Source organism: Microcaecilia unicolor, chromosome 2 (assembly GCF_901765095.1).
Source record: "Microcaecilia unicolor chromosome 2, aMicUni1.1, whole genome shotgun sequence".
NCBI lineage: Eukaryota > Metazoa > Chordata > Amphibia > Gymnophiona > Siphonopidae > Microcaecilia > Microcaecilia unicolor.
In genome coordinates, this window is record NC_044032.1 from 104961035 (window position 1) to 104974619 (window position 13585).

Here is a 13585-nt window from a genome sequence, read left to right on the forward strand (position 1 = left end):
CATACTGGTCTTCAAAAATAGTGTGCCCTATAACTTCTTAAGCAGTAGTAGTAGTACTGTTTTGTGTGTATGTAAACACTGTACAGAATAAGCAAGCATGAGCAAAACAATCTCATATTGCCGTTTATAATCTTAGTTATTGAAGGCACTGATGGTTTATAACGTTTTAAGACGGGGTATCCAATCTCGGCCCTCACCAGGTCGGATTTTCAGGATTTCCCCAATGAATAGGCATGAGATCTGTTTGCATACAATGGAGGGAGTGCATACAAATGGATTTCATACATATTCATTGGGGAAATCCTGAAAACCTGACTGGATGAAGTTACACAACCCTGTTTTAAGATATTCATGAGGGATACATTTAACATCTTACTTATTGAGGATTTTTTTTTCCGTCCACTGCCATAGACCTCAAATACATTATCATGATCTAGCTGAATCATTTCTCCCTGGGTCAATATGAATTAGGCTTGGTAGCTTAAGTGAGTGAAGCATAAAGCCAGTTTCCATTGATGCACACCCAACTATTTTGTATCAGGTAACCAAAGTCACAAAAGTACTTGTCAGATAGTATACTAACATGCCCCTATTTAAAATCCTGCCATATTCTAAGCAGTCAGTTGAAAGCAAAACCCTTATAATTTCCATGCTTTTATGTAATCAAACTAAATTAGAAGACAATTGTCAAGAGAGAGATCCACACAGCCATCAGATGCTCAGTGACCTAGAGATGATAGAAAGGACTCTTCAGCAGTTCGTTTCTCTTTGGAAATCTTATATTTTGTACTGAACTCAAAATCTTCTTTGCTTATTTTACCTAAGGATATGTTTGTATACTTGTGGCAGCAGTACTTATTTACTTAAGAAGGCATAACAAAAATTAATGTTACTTTAGGATTAGCCTCCTATAGTGAGTGTATTGTGATCTATGAGATTAAAGATTGAGCAGCTTCAGTCCTCTAAATCATGATATATTGTGGCATGCTTGATTTTAAAATTTAGGTTTGTTTAAAAAAAGTCCTGGGTACATGGAACCCTTGGCAGTATCATAGAAGTGTTTCCTACCATCTTATAGTTATACATGTTTTCAGTGATGTTTTTCAGGGAGTACTTGGTGGTGCTGAGTACCAGCAGCTTTTCCATTGCTTGCTAAAATTGATCTATGATCCTCAAGTATTAATGAAAGAGCTCAAGGTTTGCACACCCCAAGTGTACACAGATGGGGCAGTTTTATAACATTGGCACTAATAGTTACATCTATTTATCGAAGTACTCACACAAATTGTATATATACTAGTAAAAAAGGCCCGTTTCTGACACAAATGAAACGGGCGCTAGCAAGGTTTTCCTCGGAGTTTGTATGTTTGGGAGAGTGTATGTGAGAGTGACTGTTTGAGAGTCAGAGTGAAAGTGTGAGTGTGTGAGAGAGAGAGTGAGTGTGGGTGTTTGTGACAGAGTGTGTGTGTGAGAATGAGAGTATGTGCAAGTGTGTATGTGAGACACAGTGTGAGAGAGAGTGTGTGTGTGTGGGCGAGAGAGAGAGTGTGTGTGAGACACAGATTCTCTGTGAGAGTGAGTGTATGAGACCAAGCGAGTGTGTGAGTGAGTGTGTGGCACATAGAGAGTGAATGTGATACAGTGTGAGATAGAGTGTGTGAGAGTGAGAGTCAGAAAGACATTGTATATGAGAGAGAGAGTGTGAGCCCTGCCCTCCCAATCCATGCCCATCTGTGCCCTGCCCCCTCCATTCATCCTTTTCCAGCAATTCCCCTCTCTCCCTGAGCCCTGCCCTCCCAATCCATGCCCATCCATGTTCCTCTGTCACCTGCCCCCTCCATTCATCCCTATCCAGCAATTCCCATCTGTCCTGAGGCCTGCCCTGCAATCCATATCCATCCATGCCCATCTGTCCCCTCCATTCATCCCTATCCAGCAATTCCCCTCTCCCTGAGTCCTGCCCTTCCAATCCATGCTCCTCTGTCACCTGGCCCCTCCATTCATCCCTATCCAGCAATTCCCCTCTCTGCCTGAGGCCTGCCCTGCAATCCATATGCATCCATGCCCATCTGTGCCCTCCATTCATCCCTATCCAGCAATTCCCCTCTTCCTGAGTCCTGCCCTTCCAATCCATGCTCCTCTGTCACCTGCCCCTCCATTCATCCCTATCCAGCAATTCCCCTCTCTCCCTGAGGCCTGCCCTGCAATCCATATGCATCCATGCCCATCTGTGCCCTCCATTTATCCCTTTCCAGCAATTCCCCTCTTCCTGAGTCCTGCCCTTCCAATCCATGCCCATCCATGCTCCTTTGTCACCTGGCCCCTCCATTCATCCCTATCCAGCAATTCCCCTCTCTCCTTGAGGCCTGCCCTGCAATCCATATCCATCCATGCCCATCTGTCCCCTCCATTTATCCCTTTCCAGCAATTCCCCTCTCTCCCTGAGCCCTGCCCTCCCAATCCATGCCCATCCATGCTCCTCTGTCCCCTGCCCCCTCCATTCATCCCTTTCCAGCAATTCCCCTCTCTCCCTGAGCCCTCCCCTCCCAATCCATGGGCATCCATGCTCCTCTCTCCCCTGCCGCCTGCATTCATCCTTTTCGAGCAAGTCCCCTCTCTCCCTTCCATGATCCCCCCTCGCATCCATGCTCCTCTCTCTGCCATGTCCCAGCCTGGCCCGCCCTCTTCTCCCCCCCCCCCCCTTCGCATCCATGCTGTCGTTTCTCCCCTGCCCTCCCGCTCCCATTGTTGTACTTTAGTGGCCACCCTCTTCTCTCCCCCCAACATGTGTTTTTTTTTTTCTTGTTTTTAAATTTACCTCCGTGGCGGTTCCGGCAGCGAAGCGTCAGGGAAGGAGGCGGTGCACCCGACGTCTAGGTTTCCCTTCGCTGTGTTCCGCCTTCTTTTGACATCATCCTTGACGTCAGAAGAAGGCGGAACACAGCGAAGGGAAGGCTAGACGTCGAGAGCGCCGCCTCCTTCCCTGACGCTTCGCTGCCGAGCGATGCGATTGGTTGAGTGTCATTGCTCCGCCCTCGACGTCATCACGTTTGACGCGTGGGCGGGGCAGACACAATGCGATCTCACCCCTTCACTTAGAATGTTGGCTAACAGAGGCTTCATTAGAACGCTGGAGGTGCGTTTTATATAGAGAGATATATTTGAACACAACGCACATTTATTTATCATATCATCGCATTGTGCCCTAACAGAATAGTATACAGCAGAACTCACTTGATCTGCCATTCAACTGTGTGCACACACCGGAGACCCACTCGTTCCTATCGCCATTCACAACCAATGTCAGCACAGGTCATAAATCTCAAAACATTGATTGAACAGGTAATGGCCTTTTTCTGCTATGCAAACTTAAAATCTCAACGATAAGTCTTTAAGCCATTCAAAGGGTTAACATGTTCATACAGGCGAAAACAGCCACTGTTAAAGTTCAAAATTCAGATCCAAGTTAACACCTATGATTAGATATATACAATCCCGTCCATGTTGTTATCCAACTTTGATTATTAAGTACATAGCTAGATTGACTCCACCATCTGGCTTAAAGCTGTAATGATCCTTCAGTCAATGGATTAATAACCGTCTTCAAAAATGAGTAAATAAGAGTTTGTCCCCTAGGAGCAACACAGGATTCGACAGAAAAAGGCTACCGGAGAAACTATTCATATGAAAATGGTTCAGCTCAATGCCTTCAATTCTTCCAGACTCTCTCCAGATCCTCTGTGCGAGCCGCATTTCTTTTCTTCCTTCCTCAGGAGGAGCTAATAGATAGAATCTACAAAAAAATGAACATAAAAACATGCCAGATTCTCACATCTCTTATATCATTGTTATAAATTGTAAATAACCATAAGACATTTTAAATATCTTAAAGCTGCTTACCATTGGGACTTTATTCCAAAGCGTGGTCGTAAAACAACACACTCATACGTTATAAATTTTATGACATGTAGAGGGCATTAAATAGCCCTAAACTCCACCCATACTGGGGAGTGACACAAGCCTAATTCCATTCTACTTCCAAATTAAGGCCCCTAGGGGCCTCCGTATTCCATTCAAAGATATATCTTTGTTCTATATTGAACAAATGGGCACTAATATCACCCCCCTTCTTGGGAAATGGTAATTGCACCAACACCACACATTTGAGATCTTCGATCGTATGATTTTTATTTAACCAATGGTTAACCAGCGGCGCCTCTATTCTATGATTTCTTAAATTGCTAATATGTTCTGCCAAACGATTGTTTAATTTTCTCTTAGTGTGACCAATGTAGTAAAGGAAGCAAGGGCATATATAATGCAATATACCACCCTCTCGCTATTATGTAAATAGAAGCGCCTACCAGACCCTGGAATATGAATCCATGTTATATTCAACGCGTGCTTACAATATATACATCTACCACAGGGGGAGTGTTTGCCCTCAATATTGTCCAAAGTCCGTTTTTTAAATAATTCCCCTAGATTTGATTTTCAGCGGTAGGCCACTTTGGGGTGCTCACTAAATTCCGGATGAACTCAACGGGCCATTATGTCATCATTGGCCAAAAAACCTCCTAAAATATATTTTTGTTCTTTATTGTGCTCAAAAAAATCATATTGTGCTCATCCATATATATGAACGATGAAATGATACAAACTTATAAGAAAAACAAAAAATGTATATATAGAGCGACTTAGCTGCTCATTTAATCCAACTGCAAAACTCCCGATGGGTCCCTGGTTGTTTGCACAGTCATTTCATGGGGTTTGAAATATTTCATAAGCGGTTGGGATGTTTTGCTAATGCGGTTTTTAGGTGCTTTAAGTCTTATGTTTTGTCTGTTGTTTTTGTACACATGGGTAGATATTAAAAGCAATTTAAATGGCCTGGAGAGGCTCCTATCTTTAATTTGCTTGTGCAGGTCTATCTGGGGATATTCAGCAGCATTAAACCAAATAGTGCCAGTGAATATCCCGTCAAACCACCCATTCTGAAACTGACTAATTTGTGGGCAGTCTGGGAGCGGAGTTAAGGTAGAGCAGAAAACTAGCCAGTTAGCAGAGATTTTGAGCCTGCTAACCAACTTAGCAACCACATAAAATTAGTACAGAAAAAAGACTGTCCTAACTTTATGCAGCAAAGTCAACCAAGCGCCAGTCGGTACCCAGTTAACTTCCACGCCCTGGCCTGAAGTGCTGCCAACCCCCTCCATCCCACCCCTGCATCCTCACCCTGGAACATCCAAAATTCCAATTTCGATCCCCTCCGCCCCACTGCAAGACCCCCACACCCCATATGCCATTCAAGACTCCTTTCCGATGCCTGCTGGCCACTCCCACAGAAGCACAGTAAGATTCCTCCCCCCCCCCCCCCCGGATCCCTCTCCCTTCCCCGTGGAACTGCAAGCCCCCTACAAGGTCATGGGTATATCTACCCATTTCCTTGATGGTTCAGTGGTAAAATTGGCAGCAGTGATGCTTACCTGCTTCTGTCCATAGTGGCTATTTATCTAAAATGCCTGCCATGACCTACGTACTTAGTCTGCTGCTAGAGGTCGTGGCAGCCGTTTTAGACATGCAGCCACAGTGGACAGGATCAAGTGGGTATCGCTCTTGCTCATTTCTCCACTGGACCAGCAAGGAAATGGGTAGATATACCCATGACCTTGTAGGGGGCTTGCTGTTCCACGGGGAAGGGAGAGGGATCCGGGGGGGGGGGGGGGATCTTACTGTGCTTCTGTGGGAGTGGCCAGCAGTCATCGGAAAGGAGTCTTGTATGGGGGTCTTGCAGTGGGGCGGAGGGGATCGAAATGGGAATTTTGGATGTTCCAGGGTGAGGATGCAGGGGTGGGACGGAGGGGGTTGGCAGCACTTCAAGTCAGGATGTGGAAGTTAACTGGGTACCGACCGGTGCTTGGTTGACTCTGCAGCATAAAGTTAGGACAGTCTTTTTTCTGTACTAATTTTATGTGGTTGCTCAGTTGGTTAGCAGGCTCAAAATCTCTGTGACCATGGGGAGGGAATCTGGGGGGGGGGGGCTTGCTGGGTTTCCAAGGGGGGGGGGAGGGGACTGGACATCAGAAGGGGACAGGTATACTTTTGGCGTGTCCCAGCTGATATTTAGCTGGGACCCACATAAATGTCTTATCTGGGTCCTGGCTGAATATCGACAAGGACCCGCAGAAGACACGGCAGCCAGCACCTGAGGAATTAATCTTGGATATTTGTTGCTAGTGGTCAGACATGGCCCAGCATTGAATATCGGGGGCTAATTCTACCCACAGCAGTCAGCATTTTAAGAAATGCAGACCACCATGGTCTGAATATCTATCCTCATGTAGACTTCCACAGTGCATTGTATATGGAATCTTTAAGCTTGTAAATAAATATATAAAACTGCATATTTATCCCAGAAAAAGACTGTTGATAGAAAATTATTTTTGATCTGCAGTACTTAATATTTGTTGAAGTGGAATTAGTGGGTTCTTTATGAAGTTACCAAGTGGAAAAGCTGAGCTCTGTCATGTGCCCACTTTGATTACTTGTTGATCTTTTGCTTCATAATGGGAATAACCATCATTGTAACTAGTACCGAATGGGATGATTGTTGCATGTACCACAAAGATATATGCAGTTGTTGGTATGAATTCAGTGTCTGGTACATCAGTGTTTCCCAAGTCAGTCCTGGAGTACTCCTTTGCCAGTCAGGTTTTCAGGGTATCCGCAATGAATATACATGAAAGAGATTTACATACAGTGGAGGCCATACGTATTCATTGTGGAAACCCTGAAAACCTGCCAAGGGGCTACTCCAAAACCGACTTGAAAAACACTGTGGTACAGTGCTGACAATTACTCTGAAGATGGCTAAACTTTAATTGCTTAGCCAGTGGTGGTCATTATGGTTTAGAAACAGAGAATACGATGGCATGTATAAACATCAAACCCCAACAACCTTGCGCATCTTCTTCTTCTTCTGGTACAATATTGAAAGCTGTATAGTTTCTGCCTTTTTCTTGTTCGCTACTACCAAAAATCCTCTGTGCTTGTCTAGTGCCTTTTTTTTTCCTTTGAGTTGTGGTACTTGTTTTGCTTTCATTTCCTGAATTGGAAGACAGCGCCATACATTCACCACCATTTCCATGAAAAAGTGCTTTACTTTACATCTGAGTATGCTTCCTCACCTTCAAGTCATAACTCCTTGATTTAGAATTTTTATGCCTTAAAAAAAACACTTGTTGCATGTGCATTATCACTTATAGTGTATACATACTATATAGAAGTTATCTTTCCACATGAGGCTTGAATATGGCAGGATATAGAATTTGAAGCAATTAGAAAGTACTAAAAGATGTCTTTCACAGGAGAGTAAACACTATATTTGTAAGTAAATCAGATTAACAACATAGGTTTTTTGTTTTCTCTATTTCAGAGCTCAGTTCAGAAAATCTCAAAACCTGCTTTCAGATAATTAATGCTTATATCTATTTGGCAGCTTATGAATTTTTACAGGTATGTAGAATTTTAAATACTGATATCTTCCATTTGTTGAAATGTAACTACCATGTATAAATATATAAATTGAAGACTATATGCCCAAAAACTGAGCATATAACTGAGTGTTTGACTTTTGTATATAGGTAATTCTTTTCAGCTTAAAATTTAGGGTAATCTCTCTTTCTCCACTCCTCCCCTCAATCCACCATTTCCCTTTCCCTTCCCCTTCCCCCACATCCTTGTGAGGTCATCAAAGCAGACACTGTACTGGTACTTTCATCAGTATTGCCACACTGTCTCCAATCTCTTGCACTAAAGCCAAGTGGTAGAGAACATGCTGAACATTCCCAGACTTTCACCTGAAACCTTGATGTCACTCAACCTCTCTAATAAATTATTATGATTCAAAAGCCACAGATAAGCACAAAGGATTCCTATATGGAAAGAGAATGGAATCAAAACAATTTAGCTCTGCTTAAGTGGCAAATCCAGTAGTTCGGAAAATAAGGCTAGTGCTGGGCAGACTTCTACAGGCTGTGCCCCAATTATGGCTAGATAGATCTGGTTGGGTTAGAGTGAACTTTGATGGCAACTCCAGTACATGAAAATTAAGTCAATGCCAGATAGACTTCTAGGGTCTGTGCCCTGAAAATGGCAAGCTCAGCTCGAGATCAAGTATGCATGTGTTATCATGTATATACTAGGAGTTTATCTTGTTGGACAGACTGGATGTACTATGCTGGTCTTTATCTGCCATCATCTATTATGTTATTATGTTAACTAGTAAAAAAAAGGCCCGTTTCTGACACAAATGAAACGGGCGCTAGCAAGGTTTTCCTCGGAGTGTGTATGTTTGAGAGAGTGTGTGTGAGAATGACTGTGTGAGAGAGAGAGTGAATAAGCGAGTGTGTGTGTGTGACAGAGAGATAGTGAGACTGGGTGCGAGTGTGTCTGTGAGAGAGAGAGTGTGTGTGTGAGCATGAGAGTGTGTGCCAGGGCCCCCCCTCCCTCCCAGTTCCAGGGTCTTCCCTCCCTCCCTCCCTCCCTCTGAGTTCCAGGGTCGTCCCTCCCTCCCTCCCTCTGAGTTCCAGGGTCGTCCCTCCCTCCGCGTTCCAGGGTCGTCCCTCCCTCCCTCCGAGTTCCAGGGTCGTCCCCTCCCTCCCTCCGAGTTCCAGGGTCGTCCCCTCCCTCCCCTGCATTTTGCTCTCTCCCCTGCATTCATCCATATGCAGGCAACGTCCTCTGTGCCCTGTCCCCTCCATCCATCCATCCATGTGCAGCATCTCTCCCCTGCCCTCTCCACCTCCCTCCGAGTTCCAGCCCCCCCTCCCTCCCCCCTCCGAGTTCCAGTGTCCCCCTCCCTCCCATTTCCAGGGTCCCCCTCCCTCTGTCCCTCCATCCCTCCCTTCCAGTTCCAGGGTCCCATGGAACAGGGAGGGGAGACAGAGAATGTTGGAGGAGTGACGTCAGCAGGTGGTTACAATCCCAGTGACACACATTGGAACGTTGAAGGAGTGATGTCAGCAGGTGGTTACGATCCCAGTGAGACACATTGGAATGTTGGAGGAGCAAATTATTATATTAGATAGAATATGTTTCTGTATCATTTAAGGTAGGGATAAAAAAGAACCATAATCTTCCATGTAAATGTTTGGTTACATATCAGAATCATGTGTGTTCTTTGATTCTTGTCAGAGGGATTTTTGAAGGATAAGGTAGTACCAGAACAGTCAGAATGTGTATTATTTCTTTTCTTACGCATTGAGAATGTATAACTAGGGTACTAGGTATAATATTTGCCTGCTAGATAGCAAATTCTTCTTTTTTGTTATCATTAATTTGTTATCCTATGCTGTTCCCTTAATGTGTACTTATTACCAGATTATGTGGTTTATTCTTTCTTTATTGGTATCCTAATTGTTTACTTTGTGGTATTTTCAAGTATTATCTTTATGTAATACAAGTTTATAAATGCAATTAAAAAAGAACCATAATCAAATCCCTGTCAAATAATATAAAATTAGATAGTAGTATGGTCTTAGTGCTATTTGATTTCTGAAAACCAAATTGGTAGGGGTTCAAGATGTCATTCTTAAAGTCACATAGTTGAACAAGAATTAACTTGTCAAGGACCTTTGTCAGAAATGGAAAAGAAGGTACAGGTTAGTAGCTAAAAGGATCTATTGGGTCTAGTGACTACTTTTTTAAAAAGAGCCTTTTGCATATTAAACCATTAATAAAGAAGCTATCTGTTTTGTGGGACCATAATGGGGTTCTTACATCTTGATGAAGCCGCCGTTTGAGCCAGTAGAATCCTCATCTGTTGAACATCTAACCTGGAAAGTACTCTTTCTGGTAGCTGTTATATTCACTAGAATGACCTGTGAACGTCAATCCCTGGTTAAATATGAGCCTTGTACTCGGTCTCATCATAACAATGTAGGCCTACATTCTTATCCTTAATTCTTGCTAAAGATGGTCACATCTTTACATCTGAATGAAGAGTACTGCCAGAATTTTATCATAAATTGCACAAGCAGCCCCCTCCCCCCCCCACACACACACTTGCACTACTTAAGAACATAAGCATTGCCATATTGGGACAGGCCAAATGTCCATCCTTATAGAGAAGTCGTCCAATCCACTTTATCATTTCTTTTTTGCCTTTTTCTGTACCTTTTCTAATTCCACTATATCTTTTTTGAGATTCGATGCCCAGACTCCCAGTCTCATAAGGTCCTCTTGCGATTTAACAATTTTGAATAACTTTGTGTTGTCTGCAAATGTAATTACCTTACTAGTTACTCCCATCTCTACATCATTTATTAATATGTTAAAAAACAGCAGTCCCAGCACAGACCCCTGCTAAACCTCACTATCTACCCTTCTCCATTGAGAATACTGACCATTTAATCCTACTTCCTGTTTTCTATCTTTTAACCAGTTTTTAATCCACAATAGAATAACTACCTCCTACCCCATGACTTTCCCATTTCCTCTGGAGTCTTTCATGAGGTACTTTGTCAAATGTGTTTTGAAAATCCAGCGACTGGCTCACCTTTATCCACGTGTTTGTTCACCCCTTCAAAGAAATGTGACAGATTGGTGAGGCAGGATTTTCCTTCACTAAATCCATGTTGGCTTTGTCTCATTAATCATGCTTATGTATATACTCTGTAATTTTGTTCTTTATAATAATTTCTACCATTTTGCCGGTCTGTAATTTCCTGGATCACTTCTAGAACCGTTTTTAAAAAATTGGTGTTACATTGGCCACCTTCCAATGCTTGATTTTAAAGATAAATTATATTACTAACAATAGTTCTGCAAGTTCATTTTTCAATTCTATCAATACTCTGGGATGTATATCATCTGGGCCTGGTGGTTTATCACTCTTCAGTTTGACAAATTGCCCCTTCACATCATCCAAGCTTTCAGAGATTGGATTCACTTTTTTTTGCCTCCAACGCAATCTTATTTTCAAAGTTGCTTTTCTTTTGACTTGCCTTTCTTTTTGCCATTTCCTATTATTTTCAGTTGGATCCTTCATCCATATTCTGAAGGATTTTCTTTTTAGATCTAGTAGCTTCCTTCACCTCACTTTTTAACCATGCTGGCTGCCGTTTGGTCTTCCTTCCTCCTTTTTTAATACACAGAATATATTTGGCCTGGGCTTCCAGGATAGTATTTTTGAACAACATTCACACCTGATGTAAATTTTTGACCTTTGCAGCTACTCTTTTTTTTCACCGTTCTTCTCATTTTATCATAGTCTCCTTTTTAAAAGTTAAATGCTACCATATTGGATTTCCTCTGTTACTCCAGAGCTTATGTCAGATCTGATCATGTTGTTATCACTGTTATGAAGAGGCCCCAGCACCATTACCTCCTTCACCAGATCATGCGCTCCACTAAGGGCTAGGTCTAGAATTGTTCCTGCTCTTGTTGGCTCCTGAATCAGCTGCTCTTAAAGCAGTCCTTGATTTCATCAAGGAATTTTACCTCTCTAGCATGCTGTAACGTTACATTTATCCAGTCAATATCGGGGTAATTGAAATCACCCATTATTATTGTGGTGCCCAGTTTGTTAGCCTCCCTAATTTCTAATAACATTTCTACATCTGTCTGTTCCTCCTGGCCAGGAGGACAGTAGTACACTCCTATCACTATCCTTTTCCCCTTTACACATGGAATTTCAATCCATAGGGATTCCAAGATGTGTTTTGTTTCCTGTAGGATTTTTAGTCTATTCTATTCAAGGCCCTCCTTAACATATAATGCTACCCTCCATCAATTTGAACTACCCCTATCACTGTGACGTAATTTGAATCCTGTTATGACAGTGTCTACCAAGTCTTTAGAAATACCTACTATATCTATTTTTTTATTTAGTTGCAATATATTCTCTCTCCCATCTTATTTCTTAGGCTTCTGTCATTTGCACATAGACATTTCAAGCTATGTTTTTTCTTCTTATTTATCTGTTCAGCTATTGATAGTGATTATGTGCAGTCTTGAAAATTTGTCTGCTTTTTATTTAGACACCTGGTCTACTGTCATCTCTATTGCAACTTTGCTATCGGTATGCCCTGTCTTCCCTTTTTTTGTGATATATTTGAAAAATACCTTATTCTGAAACATGCACTTTTGAGTGACTGTCGACCTTCCACCAGTTTCCAGTTTAAAAGCTGCTCTTTTCTTCCCCGTTTACATGGGGAAAAGAAAAGGGAAATCCAGGGGGCAGGCCTCCTTAACCCTGGAGGGAACCCCATACTTTGCCAGACTACACTGACGATGTTTGCTACTCAGGCACTGGGAACTCCAACGCCCACTGCGAACGGACATTCCCTCTCTCTTTCAGAGAGGGAAGCCTGCAGCATAGAGGAGATCTCTTTGAGCTCTCCCTGGAGCACGACACCTCCCAGACCGGGTAGCAGCTTTTTACAAGCAGAGGAGCAGATTAAAGAACAACCTGGAGTGGTGATTGTTCTTTGTTATCTGGAGGAGGCCCCCCTGCTACTTCTACCCCAGAGTACTATCTTGTGAAGGATGGGAGATACCGTTTCCTTCCCTGGGGTCTGCTATCCGTGACCTGGAAGAGAAGAGAAAAAACCGAACGTGCGGTGACATTGGACACCCAATGGGATGCGATTCAAGAGCTGACCGGCTCTCTCCTCCAGGTAACTCAACTTTTACAGAAGAAACGAGTGGTTTGAAAAAGACCTATATATCTTTGTCTGAGACTGTTCAAAAACAGGAGGAAAAATTTTAAAGCTAGAAGGTGAAATAAAATCCTTACAAACTTTTGCAGGGGCAGCCATGAAAGAAAGGGAGATTGTTAACAGGAAATTAGAGTACCTGGATAATAATGCCAGAAAATTAAACCTAAGACTGCTTAATTTCCCGAAATGTCCGATTATATCGGCTCTTGATATGTTAAAGAAATACTTTAATGAAATTCTGGCTATTCCGAAAGAAGCATATCCTCCAATTACTTGGGCTCAATATATTACAGGAAAAGGAACTTCAATACAACAGCAACAGGGATTGAATCTAACTGAATTTCTTGAAAGTTCCCTTGAAGTAATTACTGAGTGCACCACTCTTTTGGTATCATTTGTGTTTGAATCTGACAGATATAACATCTTCCGTTTATACTTTAAACATACGAAGGCATTGTTCCTCGGTTCCAGAATACAAATGTTTCCAGACTTAAACAGAGAGACTTTGAAACGAAGGCGTGAGTTTTTGGGTTTAAAGCAGAGGACTCTTACCTTGAAGGAACATTCCTATTGAAATTTCCCTGCAGATGCTTTCTTTCTCTTAACTCTGTTAACTATCAAGCTCATTTTCAAAGCACTTAGCCTCCCAAAGTTCCATAGAAACCTATGGAACTTAGCCTCCCAAAGTGCTTTGAAAATATGCCTCTATATGTTTTATTGCCTTTAAGGAGGAAGAGAATCGTTCTAATCAGAACATCCTGTAGGCTAATGCTGTTAAATTCAATTGTGGGCTTAGTAGTTCTCCTGCTCGTATGTTTATAGTATTTCTTATTTTGAATTTTTGCATGTGTTTTGCCTCACTT

The 13585-nt window shown here is 42.5% G+C and overlaps 1 protein-coding gene across 4 annotated transcripts in view; it reads left to right on the top strand.

Moving 5' to 3' along the window:
- Positions 1-13585, top strand: part of IPO11 (importin 11) — an 813637-nt gene that overhangs the window by 290609 nt on the left and 509443 nt on the right. For all 4 annotated transcript variants that reach the window (XM_030193171.1, XM_030193174.1, XM_030193172.1 and 1 more), the window contains one exon: positions 7436-7515. In XM_030193171.1, the coding sequence (XP_030049031.1) occupies positions 7436-7515 (80 nt within the window). The remainder of the gene's footprint in view (positions 1-7435; positions 7516-13585) is intronic.